Source organism: Ischnura elegans, chromosome 7 (assembly GCF_921293095.1).
Source record: "Ischnura elegans chromosome 7, ioIscEleg1.1, whole genome shotgun sequence".
NCBI lineage: Eukaryota > Metazoa > Arthropoda > Insecta > Odonata > Coenagrionidae > Ischnura > Ischnura elegans.
The window spans coordinates 95,464,661-95,488,384 of record NC_060252.1 but is presented as its reverse complement, the minus strand read 5'-3'; the positions used below and the strand labels follow the sequence as shown (position 1 = coordinate 95,488,384).

Genomic DNA, 23,724 nt, shown 5'->3' with positions numbered 1-23,724 from the left:
AAACAAATAGGGGAGACAGATAAGGTGGGAAAGAAATTTTGAAAAAATTTGACTTTTTTAAAATCCTTGGGAAAGAAAGTTTTGAAAAGTCAAATTCTTTATGACTTGGGTAAATATAAATATGTAATTCCTTGCTGAAAATTTTTTTTGTAGTTATCACTTTATACTCGATATGCCCCGTTTTTGGCAATTATTACTTACCAAAACTATAGTCGCATATTCATTTCGCCGAGCACTATCTAAATCTCGATAAAAATGATGTTTTTTTAAATTATTTCCAATTGAATTTGAAGGTAAATGGGCGATTCCTTGGCAACAAACATTTCTCATAGCTCCATAAATGAGTTTCAGGCTCCAGAGAACATCTGAACTCTTGCTGAATGTCCAATGACCTTCATACGTTCCATAAACATTAAAAAAAGTATAACATATCCCTGTTTCACCGTGAACCTCCCAGGAGTATTTAGTCAATAAAGTTAACAATGGCGAACACAGCATGGAAGCGTTTGCGACGTGTCGACTTGGTAACGGAGTTCAGAGTCCTCGGATGGCAGTTCTCTACACTACTCCCTCATAGGGCCTCAACTTTGTAGTGTATTATCAACAATCCAGAGGACTCTGACGGAGTTGTGTTGAGAGCGCTATCTAGAGGAATCCGCGATTAGCTGGCTACTCTCTCTGCCCCAATCGGATGCTCTTGGAATCCCTTCCCTATTCATTGACGAGGCCATCTCTCGGAGGTGTTAGTTAGTTATAAACAGATAGGCTTGCGGGGGGAGGGCGAAAGACAGGGAGATTCTCTCGCCGGCCTCCAGGGTCCGGACCTCACGCTGGGACGAGTAATCTAAACGGGGGAGATGATTACACGCTGGGTTGAGTTTTTAATGGCTTTCTCAGTCCACCGCTCCTGCGATCGATTTGGGAGAAGCGGTGCTAAGTAGTCGCTCCCACGCACCGAATCGAGCGGAATAGAATTTTTCGTTCGACTCTTCCCTTTGCGAGTCGAGGGACGGAATGATTGGGCAAACGCAGACACCTACATCTAGCGGTGAAAAGCGGAAACTTCACGCTTGTTCTGAATCTCGGAGGCTACGCTTGTTTGGGAGGTGCGATGCATTTTGAGACGAGGAGAAGAGTTTTTTTGATGCTCACGAAGCCGGAATCGATATTTAAATAGTGAACCAGAGGTTTGCAGCTGAATGCTTTAGTTTTTGAAGTTTTCAATGGAATACTTGATTTTATTCGCTCTCTTCCTCTTTCTCTGAATAAGAACTACGGATCGAAAGAGTTTCCAAGCCAATGGTGTGACGTAACTTATCCTCTTCGACGAAATTTGAATTTCTCTGTTGTTGTACGTCATTCTGAGGCCATGCGCATGAACTAGGGTAGCATGTAACATACGCCGTTTCATTTGCCCTGCTTTATCTCCATGAAGATAAAAAATGGTAGTTATGAATACATATCATCATTTTCTGAGCTTTTCCTAGGTCGTAGAAAATAAATGACACCAGAGTATAACATCCAATATGGCAAGACATAGCTCGTTATTTAGAGTGGCTGGCTCGTTATTTCGAGTGAGTGGCTCTGAAGATAGGCGGATTTGGGGGGGTTGGACGGGGGCACGTGCACGGGGGTACCCCCCCCCCACCCCAGACGCTTAAAAACTAAACAAGAGTTAAATACGGTTATTATTACGTCCGTTTTTTTTGTATTACGGAGTCTCAATCACTTAATTTAATATCAACAACTTTTATATCAAAATAAAGAGTATTTTCTGCAGTAACTGTTGTATTTTGTTATTAATCTCAAATATGAGAAGACCTGTGAGACCCCTTGCGTCCCCTCCCCAGAAAAAAATCCTGGATCGGTCCTTGGCTCTGAATAACATACAACAATAGAAAAATTCAAATTTCGTCGAAGAGGATAAGTGGCCCATCATCATCATCATCATCACTGGTCAACAATCCTAGGATTGGTTTGACGCAGCTCTCCACTCAGTTCTCCTATCAGCTAATCTTTTCACTCCTACGTATTTACTTATTTTGTGTCTATGTTTAGTGACTGTGATTTGAACCTTAATATTATGTGCTACGTTGCATCCCATTTCTACAAAACATTGAATATATATATATAAAAAGATGAGAGGTAGCAAAAAGCAAGTAGCACAGTGCCAAAAATTTTTTGTAAAACATCTCAACAAATACTGTACAAAATTAAAATTTAAAAACAAATTTTTTAAATGGATGTGATGATAGTTTTAGTTTTTTGCTAGTTGCTATGTTAACAATACTATAGTTATATTTTTAAATTTTTATGAATTATGATTTAAACTTAAATGTCATGATTTTTTTAAATAAATGCTATTAAAATTTTATGTTACGAGGGTCATCCAGAAAGTAAGTTACGTTTTGGTGTGTAGATCGCTAGAGGCACTTTTTGACAAATGTGGCTACATTGTACAAAAGAGGGGAATCTTCTGAATAGAATGAGAGGGAGATAGGCTCAGTAGCCTTGAAAACAGAGTCACAGTAATTATTAATTTTAAATAATAATCTCTCGTATTATTAATTTTAATTTTATTAAAATTTTAAGAAAATGAACCAAAAATGATGAAAATATTAATATAATTTTATTAAAGTTGCGAAGAGCTAAGGATGTGGCCAACTCATCGGTTTGTTGTTTTATTACTGCTAGATTTGTAATGTAATTAGCTTCTCTGCTTCATTTATATTTTAATAAGTGCACTTTCAATTGCCATGTTTAAATTTTACACAATAAAGAAGTCCTCTTTCTACCGTTTTATTTTCACAACAATCGCCCACTTTAATCTTTATATAGTTCTCTCGTGACCACTTCAGCAAATTCAACCCTGCTCACTCAAGGTATCATCTTTTAAATTAGAATAGGGCAATTTCATCATTTTGCAGACAGTTGTCCTGAGATAAAGGTAGATTCAAAAATCTATTTCCAACTGATGAATATAATCTTTAAACATCACTCATAATGAAAGGGCACTGAGTCACAGAAGCACGAAAATATTGTTGCAAAAAGTATTTGAAACGAAAGGCATCATCCATTAAATCTTAATTTCATTAATCATTATGCTACCCATAATATGAACTGAGATTCTAGTCAAAAAATATTTATCAATCATGGCTTATAGAAGAGTTGCACTGATTCATAGATGAATTGCTTGAAGAGACAGTGCATATGTTGTTGTAATTGATGGATTATAATTCCATACATCTTTTAATAATGTGCTATTGGCTACCCCGAGTTTGGACGTACAGTAAACTATTGAATAGCTGGGAGATGAATTGGTTTACACTAGGGAGTCTATGAGCGGAAAGGATCTCTTGGTTTATGGTTAACTTATTAGTAAGGTTCAGGAGGAGTGAGATTTATTTTGAAATTCTTCAAGTTTCTTGCGTATTTTTCTATTATGCGCAAAGATTTGGTCCATCGACCACTTCAACTTTTACTAATTCATGAAAACTACATCTCTGGAAGTTTACATCTAAAACTGAAGGTAACAATCACTTCATTTTAGTAAATTGATCAAATATCCGTACACTGACAACACATAACGTGGATCCACTCTCCATAGTAATTATTATTATTGCCTCACATATGCAAGAAAGTTGTTAAATCGTCGGAAAGAGAACTTTAAGAACACATTAGGTTTAGATATTACATCCATTGATTAAGAATGTATAAAAATATCAGCTAACTCCAACATGGTTGCATTATCTGAAAAGGAACTGTTTTTTCTACCGCCAGTGTCGGCTACGAAAAATTCAAAAATCTTTGTGTGGTAGCGTACTTTTTGATTTAAAATGATATCTTAGAAAAAAATCACGAATCAAACACCCTTCACCCGTTATAATCCAATGTTGCCTCTTAGCAATATCAAAAATGTAAGCATACATTTCATCTCTATTCGGTAAAGATTTAAACTACACCTTCTTTTGTCCTGTGAGGTATAATAACGAAATATGTAGCCAAAGTTGGTTGGACAGTAGAAGTATATAACTTAATTATTGATCTGTGGGGAAGTGGAGAGGTTCGGGAGGATAGTGATGAAAACGTGAGACCTACATACAAAATCGAGTGGTTGCTGCGAAGCGGTGAAGTGCTCTGTATGAGTTTATTACGTCATCAACTTCTATGCGAAAAGTTAAAGGCTGTCGATTTTTTGTCGCGAATAGGCATTGAATAGGGAAATGGAAAAAATTCGAGTTTCTTCGTTTTTCAATATGAATGCAAATTCAAATTCAAAAGGAATTATTTTCGCGTGCAGAGAGATTGAATAAGAGGAGAAAATTATTAATTTATTTTAGAATAATTTATTTTCTCTGCTGCCATTAGCAACGGTGATGAAAGGCGAGTCCTCCTTATAGCAATTGATGGCTACGAAATGCGATTCTGATTTGTGTGCCTCGCTTATCAACCGCCTGTCACTTTCACCGCATGTGGCTACTCCTCATTATCGTTTCAGACCCTCGAGAGAAATCATTCGATGAAACCCTTTCGCTTCCACGACGAGAACTTCTAGAGCTCAACAGAAGACTACGGGATACTGGGCCAAAAAAAGAACCACTCTCCATTGTGCACGGGAGGCGTCGGAGATGATGAAATTAGAGGTTCTTCATCGACAGTGTTTGCATCGGGTCGGTGTGAACTTTTGCCTTGCTCATCCATCATTCTCTATTCATGAGCTTTGCATATGCTCACCGACATCATAGCATGCAGTGACAGGGGCGCAGCTAGGAATTAAGACCAGGGGGGTTGCAGGCGCAACTAATACTGAGGGGCTTGAGGATATTGCATACCCGCCAGGGTAAGCGGGAGGTGCGGAGGCCTTCCGCCGGAAAAAAATTAAGATAAATGGTACAAATTGATGATTTTTACGGCCTTCTGAGGGATATTTTATTAATCCTATTTTGTGGCAATTGATCTTCACTGATTTTTGAGTTGTCTTGAAGTTTCCAATTTAGGTTTTCAAATTAGGTATGCAGACTTCAAAAGTCTGGATGAGCGAACGACAGGGGGAATCTCACGGTGCTCTCCTGACCAGAATCAGAATTTTACTATTCTGTAAGCAAAATTAATCCAATTAAGTAAAATAGATTTAACTTAAAAATTTCTGTGAGCTCTGTGGAGGGGTTATCCCCCAAACCCCCCCCCCCCCCTCGCTGCACCACTGTGCAGTGAGACCACCAAATTCAGAGAGCGGGGTCTGCAGTAGATATGAGGAAGGTATAGGAAAACAGACTTACCAGCTACAACCAACCAAAGATGAGATCATAAAAAACAACTCAAAAAAATGAAGAAACATCTACAGAAGAGTATATAGAAATGTCTGAGAGCTTAAATAGGACAGATTGGGGTACAATAGGGTGGTTTCCTATCATTTTTTTAGTGCCTAAATCGAAAGATTTAGACACTAAAAAATTACATTACTCCTGGAGTACGCATTTCACGCTTGTAGATTTTTAAATCACGATATCTAATTTTCGCGATTAAATGAAAAGTGAAAATTTTCAAGCGCGCGAAAACGCGACGGCTAAGTATGAATGCTGGGTAAACCCCGCGTGACGTCATTCTAGTTCCTGCTTCTGTCCTGTGAGGTGACGTAGGGGCGAGGATATTGTGCGCCTATGCGATGCAGGCTGCTTGCAGGCAGCAGAGTACCCTGCTAGCAGGTAGCGCTTGGCTTAAATAAGGATTATTAATACCTAATCAAACGAAGGAAAATTTCCGACCAAAGGTGAATTTTAATAAGTGTTTATTAAGATATGTTTCCCTAAGCTTCGTGCCTCATGTATGCATTGGTAATCTCAGACGATGTATAACTCCTGACTACTCGTCTTGTATCTGGGCCCCGCTGATGTGACGTGGAGTGGCATCGCATGGGCCCCAATCTGGCCTTTTTCAAATGAGGTTAAAATTGACTATTAAAATTCTTCTAAAATGGGAATTATAAAACCAAATATTTTGTTTACTACGAATACACTAATGGTGGGTAACGAATCGCAATCAATGCCTTTCGTTTTCTTTGATGAAGGAAACTACCCTATTATACGGATTAACATTTTCTAACCCACATCTGCTTTTGGAAGATATTAAATTTCAAGACTTCTCATTTAAAAAAATGAAAATTTTCTACTCAATCATAATTATTGTGGCGGCTACATATTTCACCATTAAACTTCAGAGCACAAAAGAAGGCGTAGTTTAAATCTTTACCGAATAGAGATGAAAATGTATACTTATATTTTTGATGTCGCTATGAGGCAACCTTGGGTTATAATGTGTAAAGGGTTTTTGATTCATGCATTTTTTCTAAGACATCATTTAAAAACAAAAAGTACGCTACCACACAAAGATTTTTGAATTTTTCGTAGCCGACATTGGCGGTAGAAAAAAAAACAGTTCCTTTTCAGATAATGCAACCATATGGGTTAATGTTGGAGTTAGCTGAATTCATATTCATTGTTAATCAATGGATGTTATATCTAAAGCTACTGTGTGCTTACAGTTCTCTTTCCGACGATTTAACAGCTTTCTTGCATATGTGAGGCAATAATAATAATTAGGTAGGTACTATGGAGAGTGGATCCACGTTATGTGCTGTCAGCATACGGATCCGTGGCCGAGTGGGTCTATATTGTGTGTTGTAATTTCGCGAGAGTCTTGCGAGGGATCGAATCCGATGTAATCGTACCGTTTTCATTTTTTTAAAGATGTGTTCTTAATATCAACCTAATCTATGCTGGTGACTCTATAACCTGGTAAACATGTATTAGAATTTACATTGTTGAGTGATCATACTGGTTTGTCATCCACTATCGTTTTCAGTAATATTTTTCCCCTGCCAAACACCCTCGAGGTGAATAGTAGGGTATTATGTACAGTCGGATTCGAAAGTATTGCAACAAATGGAGCGGCGCCGCTTTCGCAGCAGTTGGGAAGTTGAGTTTCGGAATTTTCCATTGTACGAGTGGGAGGGAAATTTGAACAACAGTCCCACCTCCCGCAATATTTTTATAACAGCATCATTAAAGGGAAATGCATGCGGGATATGTGCAATTTTTATTTCCACATAAATGACCAGATCATGCTAAATAATAAATACACGTCCAGAACGTAAATTTACTTTCTCTCGTAAGTTGCCCGATCCGTCGAAGTATATTGTCTTACAATTAACGCTGACGCTATTCGATCAGAGATAGCGAACATAACATGTAAGGTAAGGTGGGGTAAGTGCGACCCCTAAATAGCATACATCAACTTTAACTAGCTTAGGAAAATTTTCTAGGCTAGCTAAAAACAGGAGATTCAATGTCTAATATGTATGTAAATCACTGAAAATGATAATTAGATTAAAAATCCTCTCTCTGTAATGTGGTAATTTTTATAAATTTTTTCTTACAATCTTGTAGAGGAATCGCACTTACCCCGTACATGGGGCAAGTGCGTCCCATGGCTGATGTGCAATATATTTATACATTACGTGGCACATGGGGTAAGTGCGATTTGCCCAGAAATTCAGCTGTACATTGCTTTTTAAAGTATTACCAAATTATGTTTAACCATTCTTGAGAAATCAACTTTTATCTTAGGTATTATATAAAATATCTGCCGCAATATCACAGCAAATAATAACAATGAGTGTTAAGATTCAGTTTGATTTAGTGGCACTAGAAGACTGGTATATTCCCTTGCATGAGAAAGCTCGTAATGAATCACGTTTGGAGTCAGTGAGTGAGATAGCCTCGTGGTAAAGGAGATTTTCCACGGCAGCTATCCAAAGTCGGTGATTCGAACCGCTGCGGACTATTTTTTCAGTTACATAGTATGGCAGTAACAATTATTTTATCTAATTTAACGCACATTAACTTAATTAAACACTGTTTCCGTTATAAAATTTTGAATGAAGAAAATTCTCTTTTTGCTTTCCACGGATATCATTATTAGTTTTTACCGAAATATCAATGCACGAATAATATGGAAAATATTTCAGTCAGGTAAACTGCTCCATCGAGTCCTTTTTCGTATAACCCGCATATTCTATCGTTTTTACTAGTGTGTAGAAATTCACGAGAGCCGCAAAGGGGGCGCCCTAGCATTTGAATATCCCCCTCTAGCCGCAGTGCCGGGACATGGAGTCTAAAGCCGAAGCGCCTCGAGGGAGAGAAGGGGGGGGAAAGGCAACTCCCCTCCCAACTTCACCCGCGAAGACTCCGAGGAGAAATTTGATGCCCAGGAAAAATATGATACGGGTCGCTGGATCAGGGGTCGCAGCCGGAGTTGATATGTGACACCTAAATGGCGGCAAGCCAATTAAAAATAGCAGAAGCCAATTAAGGTGGTTTGAGCGAGATAGTTCCGAAGTCAAAAAAGCGATTAAATTTTAATAAAATTTACAATTATAAACAGTTATTAAGGCGTTTGACACAATTTCACAATATTTTATGCGGAAAATCTTCGTTTGCGTTACTTATTTTTCTCAGTTATGAACGAACTTTACGTAATTTAAACTTAATCTTGACTTATTTTCAAAGGTACCAACGGTAAATTTAGTAATATCTTACTAAGTTTTCCTAGTATAGTTTTGCCTTAACTCCGACTTGGGGTACGGATTACTGGAATTTTAAATGTTAAAACATAAAGATGTAATGATTACTCATATTAGAAAACAATTTCGAAGCATTTTATCGAAAGAAATTACATATGCCCAAGAGACGCTCGACTTGGCAACAACGTGAAATTTCTTAGGTTGGTGACACCAGTGACACTTTCAACTAGCCTGGGAACCCGGGAATTCAGAAAAACACGTGACTAGCTGGAAGTAGCTTGAATCGTAGGAAGGGTGCAGAGATTTCGGTGTTGAAATATTTTTGAGAGTCGAGTATTTCTCTAATTTTTTAGTGAGATACGCAAGTATTTCAGCCTTCTCTGCTTTTACGATGAAGCCATCCAGGAGTAAAGACGGAAGGTTTGTGCGGAAGAAGGAGTTTGAGAAGAGGCAGAAAGCTTCTTCCCGGGCGAAGGTGAAGAGGGAATCGTCGCCCAAAATTGAAGCGAATCCACGTTTCACGTTGGAGGGTCGGCGAATCGTGGACGTAAATCTGTTGGCTAAGCAGATGAACTGCGATTCCTGCCTAAAACCTCTTTCCTTTGCAAATATTGAAGGCGAGTTGCGGCGTGGATTAGCTTCCATTTGGACGGTGCGCTGCTCTTTTTGTGAGCAATTGAAAAAAGTTGCTACATCTACGGCAGTGCATTGTGCAAAGTCCTCGTACGCTCAGTACGCAGTGAATTGTAAGGCCGCCATAGGTAAGTGCTCGAATAAATACCTTAATTCATATTTGGGAATAGAAGAAGTTGATTAGCTGAAAATATATTTTTGTTCCATTTTCAGCTTGCGTCGTGTCAGGTGTTGGGCACGAGCAAATGAATAGGGTTTTGGCAACCCTAAATATTCCGCCTGTCGCCAATTCCACTTGGAAAAGGTACGAGCGATCTGTGGGGCCTGCGGTTGAAGAGACGGCGCGAGAGTCGTGCCAGAAGGCTGTGGAGGAGGAGAAGCTTCTCACTTTGACCTCAACACCGTAAGTTTCATCGTATCAGTTTATTTATGATTATGCTGTTCATATTAGTGTTTTTAGTCCAGCGAAACCAAAATAGAATGTTCATTTTTCAAAAATGTGCCTCTTGTGGTCGCATTTGGTTCTGTCATAGTACTTGGGAATATTTCGGCGGTGTGATTTTTATTTCAATGTACATTACCTTCCAAGAACATTACCAGTAGTGGTCACGTCCAATATATGAACTACAATTGAGGAACTTCAGTGGCTTCTTTTATGATTACTATGTTCAAGTGTAATTTTACCTTTGCTTCACATTATTATTATCACTGTCCTTCGGTATTACTTGTTATCGGTTACTAAGGATGAGGCCATAGTTGAATAAGTGGCTGTTGACTGGAGGGGCTTTTCATCTCAAATCAGGCAGATAGTGCAAAAATCATGTCAGGTGACCACCACTGATTTTCCTAAAAGTTATGTGTGTGAAAGCAGTATCCTTATGATGAAAAATGATCACTTTCTAAGATCTGAACTGAACCATTATAAAGTCATTAACCTTTGAACAATGCAGGGTCAGGCCTCAGGGTAATAAATAAAGAAATACATACCTGCTGAATACAAAGGAACCATGGTTAATGAAATCGTGGTAAATCTTTAATTTTAAATAAAATGCATTCATGCACATTCTGGCATAACTTACAAGTGCCACTGCTTGATTGATCATGGTGATATGCCATCAGGTGATTTGGTTAGAAGTCTATATAACATACATTTTCAATTATAGTATCCATGTCTTAAGCATTTCAGCAATTAAAGACAAACTAATTTCTTCCTGCTTATTATTCCTTAGTCATTGTTCGTTAAAGAGGTCAAAGTAATCAGCACAGCCAATTTACTGGTATGGAACATTGGGTACTTTCAACTGGAAACCTAGGTTAGTTTCCTCTAATGCTCATGCTCAGTGTCTCAACTATTGTTCTATGTAATACTTATTCATTCAAGACTTTCAATGCTTTTAGCGGATCAAAAACTTTCTTGATTACTTAAAGGCATTAACTGACTCCTCCAACAGCTGGGATGGAAAACAGCAGAAAAGGAATGTTTTTCCTATTGTCAATTTTTTTAAAGTCAAGGCTGGATATCCCAAGCACAAACCCTTCTTCATTTCAAATTCCTTATTAAACATTATTGCAAGAAAATGTTCCTATTTGTCGGCATCATCTCCCTGTTGTTCTTGATGCTGCAGTCCTGATTGTGATTGCTTTCTTGAATTTATTATAATTACAACCTGTTTCACTATGGTGATTAATGCTTTTGTTAGACTAACGAGTTCCAAAGTAGCAGAATGTATTTTGGTGTTATATTAACCAATGATAGAGTATAAAAGTCTTACACATAACCAATATTCCTTTCTAATGTTGAATCAGTAACATCATAAGTGAAGTGGTAGATTACCTTCATTGTCATTATACTATTTCCATTCCTTAGTAACAATTCTACCCAGTCACAGAATTCTGAATGTAGTTCTTTGGCTAATATGTGGCATCTCATTCAGTCTACATAATTTATTTCAGTGCCACGACTCTGAGTGAAGAGTCTCCTATGCATGGCAGTGATGGGGCTGAGGTAGATATCATTGCCTCTTATGACTATGGGTGGCAGAAGAGAGGCAATGGGCGGTCATATGACAGTAAATCTGGTTGGTTTCATTATATTTTCTGAGAAATAAATTATGTATTATTTGTCCCTCTATATTAACGATTAAAATTTCTTTTTGCATTTGCAGGGCATGGATCTGTCATTGGATACCGCTCCAAAAAAGTTCTTGCATTTGACGTGTGTACCACTACCTGTGCAATGTGTAGTCAGGGGCATGACAAGAACGATCACGACTGCCGAAAAAATTGGAGTGGCAGCTCCAAAGCTATGGAGCCATATACTGCAGCAAAATTAATATCCTGCAATGAAGATTTTTTGACTGCTGGTGTTCGAGTGACAACTCTCATAGGAGATGGTGACTCCTCAACGCTGGCAGCTGTACAAAGGGAGTCGCAGCACTCTGTACAGAAATGGGCTGATATCAACCATACTAAGAAGCGTTTCTCTTCTTGGCTATATCGAGCTTCTGCAAGTCATCGGCAGCTCTTGGGCAGAAATGTTATACCATATTTGAAGAGATGTTTCTCATATGCTGTGGACCAAAACAGGGGAGATGAAGAGGGAACAAGAAGGGCAATCATTAATATTGCCAATCATGCTTTTGGGGATCACCAAGGGTGTGGAGAGTGGTGTAAAGGGGACACTGACAATTACTCTCACAAAAGTTTGCCCCGTGGGAAACCACTTGAAGGGCGTGCCCTTAAATCAGCCCTAGAAAAGATATTGGAAAGCTTTGCAGCAGAATCTAGTAAAATTGCTCCTGGTGGTTCTTCACAGGCAAATGAGTCTTTCAACCAAATGGTAGCAATAAGGGCTCCTAAGAACCGCCACTATGGTTCATCTGCTGCCTTGAATATAAGAGTGGCTGCTGCTGCCTGCCAGAAGAATTTAGGCCCCAAACATGTTATTGGCATAAACAGGAAGCTGGACCTCTCCCCTGGTAGTCTCACTAAGTCCTATTCCAGCAGAATGGAAGAGAAAATAAAGGCCAAAGTAAGGAGGCAAGTAACAGTCCCTGTGAAGCGACGTAGGTTGTTTCTGAAATCATTGCAGAAGCAAAAGATATCATCACATGAAAGTAGAGAGGGAATATGTTACCAATCTGCTATGGAAGCTGATCTAGGCTGTGCTTTATTAGAGGAGACGACAAGAGAATTGCCACCACCTCTAAATGAGGTGACATTTGTAATTGTGGACATTGAGACCACTGGATTTGCCTCCACTGCAGATATTGTGCAGCTTGCATGTAAAAGTGGGCAATGTGAATTTAATTATTACATGATGCCCAGCAAAACATTTCATCCAATTGCAGCAGAGAAGACAGGGTTAAGGGTTGTTAATGGAGAACTTTTCCTATACAACCAGAGAGTTGAAACAACCCCTCCAAGGGTTGTTGGTGAGAAATTCATCAGTTTCTTATCCAGTTTTGAGTCAAGGGTGGTGTTAGTTGGGCACAACATTGTCCGATTTGATGCTCCTCGCATTTTATCATGGCTGCAGAAGTTGGACCTGAGCGACGATCTTTTGAAAAGTGTGTATGGGGTTACTGACTCATTGAAGCTCATTAGTCAGGGTAGTTGCAGAAAACTTGAAGAGCTTGCATCAGTATACCTGCAAGGGGAGGAATGGCAACGAATAAAGAGTGGAACCCATAATGCAATGATTGATTGCCAATTACTAGATGGACTCATAAGACATTTTGAGATAAGTAATGAAGTACTCCTTACTAATTCTTTATCTTTACAGGAACTGAATAACAGGAAATTGCAAGCTGTAAGGAAGGCGCAGAAGGTGGCAACATTACAAACCCTAGGGAGAGTTATTTCAAGCTCAATGATTTCCAAAATGGCCACAGCTGGTATTGATTTGGAGAAGCTGGTGGAAATATTCAATATATCTGGTACTGAGGGAATTAGATTACTCTTAGGTGAGAGTATCAATGGGAAGCCACGAGTTACGACCAGAAGGAGAATAATTCAGGCTATTAGTGAACACCTAGAGGAGTTGAGAAAGCTTGAATAAAAAGGGTAAGACTGGCATTATCTTATGCTTAATGTGTAGCATAATTTAAATGTATATGGTAGAAATGGTTGTAACATAAAGTCTAATAGAGATTTTTAAAAACTTTTTTCAGATTCCCCCCACATCGTCTGGTTTGTGATGACAGATGTCTCCCCAGTGTTTAAACCAGTATCTTCAGGTTTACTGTATGGGTATTAAGGTTTGCCTGATATAACATTGGGCAATCTATCCATGTATTTCTTTTGGGTGATTCTCTTTTATTCTGGTTAATGCATCAACGCCTTTGGGTAAGATTGACTCTAGATATTTCCTCCTGAATTGTTAGTGGGATTTTGTCCATAGGTCTGATCAATGTCTTTGCACACTTTGATGGGCAAGAAAATTATGCTATTCCATTGTTACAAGGGTAGCAAGGATTTCATTGGTAATTCATGGTACCCTGACATTACCATTGCTCAATTTTGAGCATTTCTCCCGGAGATTAGCCCACGGAGTAAGTTTTGTGAGTGATTGTGTGTTTGAGTGATTGTGTGGGTGAGTGATGTGTGTTGTTATTACTATGAGTGATTGTGTGTTGTTATTACTATGAGTGATTGTGTGTTGTTATTACAATGAGTGGTTGTGTGTTTGTTTACTCAACGGAAGCAGCCTTAGTTAGGCCCCCAAACCCTTACAAAGGTTCCTTCAGAGTTGAGCGAGTGATTGTGAAGGGTTTCCGGTGGAGAGGCTGGGGTTTGGTCACTGCTGAGAATCTTCCCATTCCAGCATACCAACACAGTATTTTGTTTGTACCTGCGATGAGGTCCCCTCCTGTGAGAGCTGTCACTCAAAAAATCTTCATCGCAGGATATTAATTTTGCTGCAGTATGTGGCTCCATAGCTTTTGAGCTGCCACTCCAATGTTTTTGACAGCCAGGATGGCCCTTTTTTGCTTCTGTCTACACATGGCATAGGTAGGGCTGAATACTAACAAAGAAATTATTCTTTGTCTTATTAACCTCTGCCCATTTCTGCAGAATGTACTGTGTCACCCTGAACAGAATTTTTGTAACTGAATTAATGGACAAAATCCCACTAGGCTGGAATTCTGAGGAAACAGTCATCACAAACTAGATTGAAACTTGGAGCACATACGTGGTGGGAGGACTCCATATTAATAATGAAAGACACTTAGTTTCTTCCACAGGTTAAATTTTTTCTATTTTATTACCAGTTTCATCTATAATATCATTATCAAATACTAATGGTGTAGTAGCTGAAACTGGTAATAAAATAGAAAAAAGATTTTTATTAGCCTGTTGAAGAAACAAAGTATCTTTCATTATTAAATATTATTTTTTTCTGTTTCTTGACCTTATTTAATATATAATATGGTTTTTCCTGGAGTATAGGTCATATATACAAAAGTTAGCAGCCAACGTTTCGATTTATTTTCTTAAATCATCTTCAGGGCTATGTTAGAAAAATTGTGAAACAGTATAAAATACAGAGAGTAAGACTAATAAGACTTATTCTCTGTATTTTATACTGTTTCACAATTTTTCTAACATAGCCCTGAAGATGATTTAAGAAAATAAATCGAAACGTTGTTGGCTGCTAACTTTTGTATAAATGACCTACACTCCAGGAAAAATCATATTTCATTATTAATCACATGCTAGCTTGAATAATAAAATTGTTGAAAAATATCTCATGGAGAGAAGCAAAGTATGTAGTAGCCAATTTAATGTATCTTGTGAGCCCTGGCTATCCTATCTTATGTTCTTGGCCAACACTTTGTGAAAATGAAATGTATATTGCTAAATTTATGTGACATTGTATGTAGAGTGGTTTTCTAAAAAATATTTTGTAATTTTTGTTATGTAATAATAATGAATATGTATACCAAGAGTGTAGTCATATTTCACTTTCTGTCTACTTCCTTCCTACGCACCCAAAATTGGTAACTAAGTGCATACATTTCCAAAATAGGGCCTTGATATGAAAAGCAGAACGTTGAAATCGTATCCAGTTTAACTAAAGGTAAGGGGGCACTACAATAGGCATAGAGATGAATGGCAAGCTTAATTTAGAATAGTTTTATGATCATGGTGGATATTTTAGCTTTGACTTAGTATTTTTGTAATGATGTAAGCAAAAGTATATTTGGTGTGAAGTTCTTGTTCCTAAGGGATTGTTGTAAGGAAATTGCAAGATGAACATCCTTTGAGACCCCATAATACTATTAATGGTAGATTAATTTATACGTCGGTTATGCGTTATCTAAAGATTGGATTCATTGAATTGTTGGTAGTGAATTCAGCATTCATGACGTGAAAGTCTACAGTTATTGGAGCAAGAACTTCCCATCGGGGCAAGTCTTGTAATTTTGCACTACGTGGAAGGAAAGTTATTTAAAGTCGATGCCAAGCAATGCTAATATTTCGGAGGGCTGGTTATACATTAATTTTTTAGAAAGGTTCCTCAATTTCGGTTAAGGCAACAAGTTTAGTAGGTTTTATGCATTGTAAGATGAATTCTGATTTCCCTGGGGGAGATGATTCAAAAACATTTTTCCGTATACGTAATGTGCTGTTGTTTAACTTGCGTGTAAACGCATGACTACATTCGTATCTCGCTAATAATTATGTCTGTTCATTTTCATGTAAGGTTCGGACTGCGTTGGCTTAAATATATGAAAATTACCTGAAGATAACAACCTGCTCACGGTGTTCAATAGGTTTCCCGCACGGCTCATACCTGTAAGATGGTTTGAACCACTCGCTTTCGTCACAGATGGCAAGTTCATTAATGCGGATGGAGAATCTTACTTTGACAATTAAATACGCAGAAAACTGAAGTGTGCGTCAAATCGGTTACATCCTTCCACCAAATCATATTTATATACACATAAGAAATCTCTTCACTCGAAGTTTACAGCAACCCAAATAGTATCAGGAATCGCGAATCTCATGATTCACTTCCAAATGTCCACCACGAAGTAGTTTTTGTACATGGAATTTACTGCGACAATATGGAAAATCAGTAAACTAAACTCGTACGCAATCAATTATCTCCATTTATGTTTATTTCTGGTATGCTGTCGTCTGCGATCATGTTTGCTTACATTTAATCTTATGCGGCGTTGCCAAACCGAATCTTTCGGCATCCGGTCGTCTGCAGGAAATGCCTGTTCGACGAAAAGTTTTTTTCAAATATTTTAATTATACTACCGGTGACCTATGAATTTAATGTGACCAAAAATTCATAAATGAAGTTAACTACACTCAGTTAGTTTTTTGTCGATTTCTATGTACGAGAAATAATTCTATTTAAATAAATTCTGCCGTCGAAGCGCATGCCTCCCATCTATGCCATGTAAATCAGCTTCTCTTTACTCACAAATATCTCTGAATTTAGCCCGGTAAGGGGTGTATATTATGATATCATTGGAAAGAGCAAGACTTTTTCTTTGCATTGAGATAGAAATCTCAGAATTCTATAATGATTGATTTTTCGCTCAAACTACCTTAATTGGGGCCGTGTTCATTTCTCATGCGCTGAAAAAATAGGCCTGTGAATGCGAGGGTCCTTTTGAGTTTACACCTTTTCCGTAATTTGCTGAAGATGTCATCTTCATTGAATAAGCAGGCATTTCGCCAAAATCGCGTCGCCGGCTTCGGTAGCGGCTGGGTCACGTCCTCGCCTGCCAAACATGAAATCGCGGGCTCGAGTCCCGCCTGCGTAGGTTTCCCCTATCCAGGGCTTGGTTGTTCCGGTAATCAATTGTTAAATTTGTTGAATACCCAATATAAAATGGCTAAATATGATCTTTATTCGGTGGTTTGGGAATAAAACAAAATTTAAAAAAATAAAATTTCATTATTGAATTGTGGTTTATGATGTTATTTTGACGAAATGAAGAGTCTTTTTACGTAATGAAGATACCATGGCGCGCAGTTTTCGAAACGGAAGGGAAAAACGGGTGGCAAGCGAAAAATGGAGAGGTTTCTCATTTGATATTTACCTAATTACGCGAAACATATTCAACTAACATAATAAATTATTAATAAAATGTAACAATATATGTCAGCTAGCTTGCTTGAAAGTCACACTTGGATGCGAAAAACAATGGTTACTAAAGTTACAGCTAGAAATATTTTTTTATTAACACCAATGAAAAGGAGCAATGGAACAGAACACGATGAAAAAAATTCTGAGGGAGAGCCGAAACCTGCGTCTTAAGACATAGGTAGTAAGTAGTTAATTAATATTTGAACTTTGGGTCATCATTTTTTTCTGATATATCATTCATCATAAATAACCTCGCAAGCATTTTACATTTTTTTAAATGCTACTGAAAACATGAAATTATATATGAGTCATTATAAATTAACATAAATATATAAATTATAAGAAAACATAAAGAATAAATTCACCAGTTTATCATCTATTTTTCATTTGCACTCAAGGGAAAAGTTGACCCCGTGATCATCACTGTATCTTGGCATTGATGCTATGACGCGCGAGGCTGCGTGGTCAGAAGTCCAATTTTTATTCTTCCACTGATATCCCCTCTCGGTATGAAGATTTATTGATTTTTTTTTGCTTCTAGCCCTCTCATAACTAGGATAAAGCTGGTGGCCACAGATCTTGGCAGTCTTACGAATAATTTTATATAGAAATTTTGTTAAATTGCAATCAACAATCGGGGGGAAATCTTCTTCTGACGTCAGTTCATTTTGAGTTGTTTGTATTTTCCTCCATTTCTGTAACAACCGTTTCCCTCAAATGGGGGTGGTCGTGGTCATTTCCGTGATTATCTACGTTGCCGCATCATTCCCTTGCGAGCGCAGTGTCATAGATGTGGCAAGTGATAGCTCAGCTGCTGATGCTTTCTCAAATCAGTCACTTTTCTTCTCTTATTGTTAGACCTATCACAAGACCACTTAAACTCTTTCTTAGGCCTTTTTTTGCTACTTTATCCAGAAAAACCTGGAATTAGATGGCAATAGTGATATAAAATCACTTAGGAGGAAAGTAAAGCCAATACGAATACGTTAAACAATAATAGGTTACTACCTGAACAAGGAGACTCAAGGAGATTACTATGCATGTCATCTAGGTAACCAACATCGACGTTTTTTTCAAAGTTGCTGGTTCTCTTGCATTCGTCCCATTTCTGGAAATTCGTATTGAAAAATATTTTTTTTCATGACATTCTGCATTATTTCCTTCGTCTTCACGTCTTTTTTCAAGTTAAACTTATTGAGAAGACATTTAAAGGAAAATTTACGTTTTGAGGACAACGAATTTCCACTTCCATTAACAATAACGTCATGCATTTTTTTCGTATTACTTTCATGCGCTCAATTTTTTCTTATCAGAAATATCAACAATCTGAATATCGTCTTCCGCAACCGTGCTAGGACACCCCTTTCGGTGCAAACTTGGAAGGTTGGCACATGAAGCAACCTGCATCCTTTGCCTTCGCGGCGAGCCGACGAGGACGGACACGGACGCGACTGAGCATCCGAACGTGAAGTCAAAATCCAGGAGCAAGTGCCCAATCGAAATTAAAATTAGCGGATGGAATGCATCGAGGCTATTCAAGTCCCCGCAGCCGTGTGGCCGTCGGAGTGTTTTCTTTCAGTCTCCGTGGTGAGGTTTTTCCTATCTTCAGATTCATATTTGGAGTAACCGCTTACCTCTTAGCAATATGTGGCTCAGTGGCCGAGTGGGTCTATACTGCGTGCTGTAACTTCGCGAGAGTCTTGCGAGGGATCGAATCCGAAGTTATCATATCGTTTTCATTTTTTAAAAGATGTGTTCTTAATATCAACATAAAATATGCAGGTGACCCAAGAAAAAATCAGTACTGAATTTTTAGACGACAAAAGGTATTAATTTAATGACTCTAATTAGTTATTAGTGGCAGGCAGAAATAAATTACAATTTTAACTCTTTCATTTAAATATCCGATGATTATAAGTACTTTTCATATAATACCGAATGAATATTAGGTACCCATTTCTTCAACTTTTAAGTTGTCATAACGAAATATAGCTATTTGGAAATCTGTTGGCCTTGCCTTCGGATTTCATTCCTGGCCCTTTAAAAGAAACACCTCGGCTGGCTCATTTATCCCACCTAAATACGTCACTCGCTAGGACGACTCAGAGCATGTTTTCTCCATTGCTCTAACCTGTCATGGATTTGCTATAGAAATCGATTAACGTTAGCAAGTTTTGTCATTGCATTAATATGAAATTTACGTATACTTTCCTGTTCTGAATAATATCGGTGAAAACTTGGTGGGCTGGCACTCAAGGCAAGCTGCCTCCTATGGCTGAACGCCGCTAAGAGCCGACGGGGACTGACGTGGATGCGTCCGCGCTAGTGAGACAGAAGTCTTCGTATTTAGACAGTCAATTGTTCGGCTAAATTTTTAGATTCTTTTTAGTTCGGCTAAATTTTTCAATGCTTTTCGTTTAGATTCTGTTTTCCTGTACCTGAATTATAAATCGTGATTCGAATAAAATTTATTCACTTATATGAGAGAAAAACTGTCTATATGAGCTCACACGTCAGCAAGACAGCTAACTAGTCGGTGTTTTTACTTCAAAGTTAATGACATTACTTTGACTTCTCAGAGAATTCTTTAAATATTGTTTCATAGAATGATTTTTTTTCTACAAATGAGATTAAAAAATCATTTATTCGTTTAAGCTATATTTTATTCATAATAAAGACTATCATAGTAAAGTCGGTCCACGGCCATCGCGAGCTCGAACTTCGGGTATTGCCTATGCCTTCTGTGCCTTGAAAGGGCCGTTTGACTTACTCTCACCGTCCATGGAACTCTTTCCGAGGCATTCTTTATTCCTAAATTCTTCGCGACTTCCCCGACTCCCAGTGCCAGAACGTAAAGCGAAGGATAAGTTTTCAGTCATGCGATCCTCACCCTGATAATAATCTGGGATATATTCTCTGGCTTGTACACAAACATACCGAGACGTATCTGCGTCGTAACGCACATGTAAGGAAGACGCGAAAATCGGAATTGACGTTTGAAAGAGGACTCTAAAAGTTGCTGTACAATATATACGTCTAGTTTATGCCTTTAGCCTATGCTTGCCAAACACCATCAAACCATATTGCTCTATTTAAAGTATTTTACTCTCTAACGGCTCTCTGATAGGCACATTCATCGTTCGTAGAACATTATCTCGGGATATATTATCCTACAGTTTTCTAATAGTCTCATTACACGAGAAATCAAAAAAATAGTGTGTGCTAAATTATTATCTTTTATTCAGCCTGATATTTAATCCAGTCGTCACAAGCATATCACTGAGCAAATATTTAAATAATACTCGATATATTTCAGGTATCTGTAAGTTAACAACCCATATTTTCATGTTCATCGAAAGTTATAATGTCTCAATAGTTATTATAAGTATATATTCCACAATTAAAAACCATCAGCAGCATTAATTACATGACATGGTTTTTAAGGCACTTTTAGCATACCTTTCATCTTTGTGCCATTCATTGACGATTCCAAATCTTACCCGTTTTCGTTTCTTTTTTTCTGGGTGAATCAGTCGTAATTGGCGCGTGGAGTTATCATGCATGTCAATGTCTTCCCTATGATGACATAATAAGTGGCTTTTCAAGGTACACTGGAACTCATACGGTATTAATACCCTGTGTCAGTCTTATGGACGGATAAATATTGGCAATATGACAACAAACATTTCAAAACTACGCAAGCATAATATCATTCCGATAAAAATACACCGTGTGGGGTAGCTGATGACCACTTTCGCGCATGCAGTACAAATTATACTTATTAGCTATCAAATATACTGATTGCGATATAGCGCTTAAGGGCAGGCGCGCACTGGCGCGACCACGGCTACGACCACGACCTGTAGGACACGACCAGTTTTAGCATTGCAACAAATGGAGCGACGCGCACTAGGCCAAGTGCGACCCTTTGGTCGGACCCGAGTCTTCCGACCAAATTTTGGTCGTCCCCGACTCAGCGGTCGTTGCGGCCAGAAATTACACACATTCTTATGGCGCGCCGCGCACTGACTCCGACTTCACTCCGACCCGACCATACCGACTGAGCAAGTGGAAGGTGAATGTGTTTTGCTATCGTGGTCGTGTTCTGGTCGGAAGGTGTGCGACAGAGATATGTCGTGTTCGTGGTCGCGCTAGTGCGCGCCTGCCCTGCGGTGCGGTAACGTGGACGACGATGAAAGAGGGACAAGAATAGAATGAAGGAATTCGAATTGTGAGTATAAATAAGAATGGAGAACCGCAGGAACAAGTGACTGCGTACAAAGTCACTTGTTCCTGCAGTGCTTTGAAATTCGTCATCGCAGACCAACGACAAAATAAGGTTTTTTCACCCCGTCAGTGGCTTAGTAAGCACGACCCTCGCCACATGTGCCACAGCTTGGACTTGTGACGAATTTTCAAATCACTAAATTCAGTAAAATAATCTATCTACGCTAACACTGTCAGGTGTGTTAGTGTGTGCAGTGCTTTGAAATTCGTCGTCGCAGACCAGCGACAAAATAAGGGTTTTTCCCTACGTTAACACATTTATTTCTAAGCCAATTCAGTCACTGATAGGAAAGAATCAGGAGAAATACCATAGGTTGAATCTTCGTGTCCTTGTGACTAATTACTGTCAAATATCCGTTGACAATGATCCTAGACCTTATGTTAGTATTGAAAGTACTCAGCAAATAACCAGATTCGCTCGTTCTTGAAATCATTTTATTAACCCTAGAGCACGAGAAATGATTGTAATTCAATTGATAATGATAGTAATGTCTGCCGTTGTATTTCTCGAAGCTTGAAGACGTACTTAAAGCTTTACAGTACGGTTATAACCAATAATTACTATTAATCTAAGGGTGATAGGCATTGTTTATGTTAATCATTGTTTTTATTCAATAATATTACAAACTGATCAACAATCGTTGCTCTCAACAATCAAATGAAATATCCTCCTCAAATACATAGATGCAAATGGCGCCAAGCAGTTATTCGTGTTTTTGACAGTGTTTCACCAATTTTAAAAATCTAAAAAAAAAATGTGATCATACATTGATGTAGTGGTCACAACATGTATTTCTTTCGGCGTGTCTATTGTTTCCTAAAAATTTAAATTTAATTTTGAAAATTTCAAACTTATGCAAAAGTTTAGTTTTCAGTCAAAAATTTTTGAAAAAAATCAGAATGGTAGAACGTATAATGTATACATTTTAAAGTTAAGAAAAGATTTTACAAAAAATAAAAACTGGAGATATGGTTAAAAAACGAAAAATCGTGTTTCAATTTTTTTGGGGTTATTTTCCATTGTTAGGTCCTGAAACTTTGGGGAAACACATAATTTTGGATGCACTTTAAGTATCTATCTTTTATTTTTCAAAATATCTGAAGGCACTTTTCACCATCTTAACTGGCTGGACCCTTTATCTCAAATGCCTTCGTCTGACACCATTATGTTAAGCCCGTCGACACGAATACATTCAAATAAATTCGCCCTACGCCAAAAACTTAGTGCTATGAATATACTGAGATTCAACTCTCTCCCCATTCTGGTTCCACGCATAAACATTGGTTTTATGGTATGAGCAACAATTAAAATTTGCTTCTCCTTCGCAACGGTACCCTTTGCTATCTAAACAACACCTTCGTGCCATAAAAGCAGGCTTTCCATGAAAAACCAGGAAAATTCAAGATCTCTGATAGTAACCAATCTCAACATCACAATTTCTAAACGACACAAGAAAATTCAATTCATTATTTTTTATACTTAGAGTGAGGGTCATGAAATAAATTTCTCGTTGCAATTTCATGCATGAATTTTCGTCATCTTGTTTATAAAGATTCGCCACGAAAATTAAAATAGCCAGAGAGGATGTAACGGGAAACAAAGCAGCCAGCTGATGCAGTGATATCGCACGCCGAAAATTGAAGTAATGGCGTTAATGTGTAGAGGGTGGCGCCGTGAGTCACTTTCACCACCCTCCTCCTCGCCGACGCTCTCTCGCTACCTCACCTTAGCCATCAACAACCCTGCATTGCTAGCCCAACGACGTGCAAACTCATCTGTCAGACTTCGTGATGCACTGCGACTCAAATTAAGTGCATCACTTTTTGACTCTGCCTTGGTCAATTCGTGCCAGATAACACCCCCTACATTCCTCAGCAATTCCCCATCCTCCAATACCTAGAAGTAAGAACCAGTACATCGCTTTCGGTTTTTCCCCTTACTTAGTCGTCATTCTGTTAAAGTGAAGTCCGTGTCTCACAGCTCTCCGATTTGCGGTGGGAGGTGGATGGTCTGTTGCTGAAGTGTTCAGGTATGTCATATACTCGGACCCACTATTCCATGCTGATTCTATATAGAAATAATTATTTTTGCAGGCTAGGTACAAAATTA

The 23,724-nt window shown here is 38.3% G+C and overlaps 1 protein-coding gene across 1 annotated transcript; it reads left to right on the top strand.

Moving 5' to 3' along the window:
* Window positions 1-8,382: 8,382 nt before the first annotated feature.
* Window positions 8,383-13,852, top strand: LOC124162341. The gene is made up of 5 exons (XM_046538842.1): window positions 8,383-9,342; window positions 9,428-9,617; window positions 11,168-11,292; window positions 11,380-13,279; window positions 13,387-13,852. The coding sequence occupies exons 1-4, from the start codon at window positions 8,973-8,975 to the stop codon at window positions 13,272-13,274; spliced, it is 2,580 nt and encodes an 859-aa protein (XP_046394798.1). The 5' UTR covers window positions 8,383-8,972; the 3' UTR covers window positions 13,275-13,279; window positions 13,387-13,852.
* Window positions 13,853-23,724: the final 9,872 nt, after the last annotated feature.

Bases quoted from the DNA above. Each gene is read 5' to 3' on its own strand.
- LOC124162341 (XM_046538842.1), top strand. From the start codon at position 8,973: ATGAAGCCATCCAGGAGTAAAGACGGAAGGTTTGTGCGGAAGAAGGAG. The intron at 9,343-9,427 runs GTAAGTGCTCGA...TTCCATTTTCAG, and splicing joins GAATTGTAAGGCCGCCATAG to CTTGCGTCGTGTCAGGTGTT. The intron at 9,618-11,167 runs GTAAGTTTCATC...AATTTATTTCAG, and splicing joins CTCACTTTGACCTCAACACC to TGCCACGACTCTGAGTGAAG.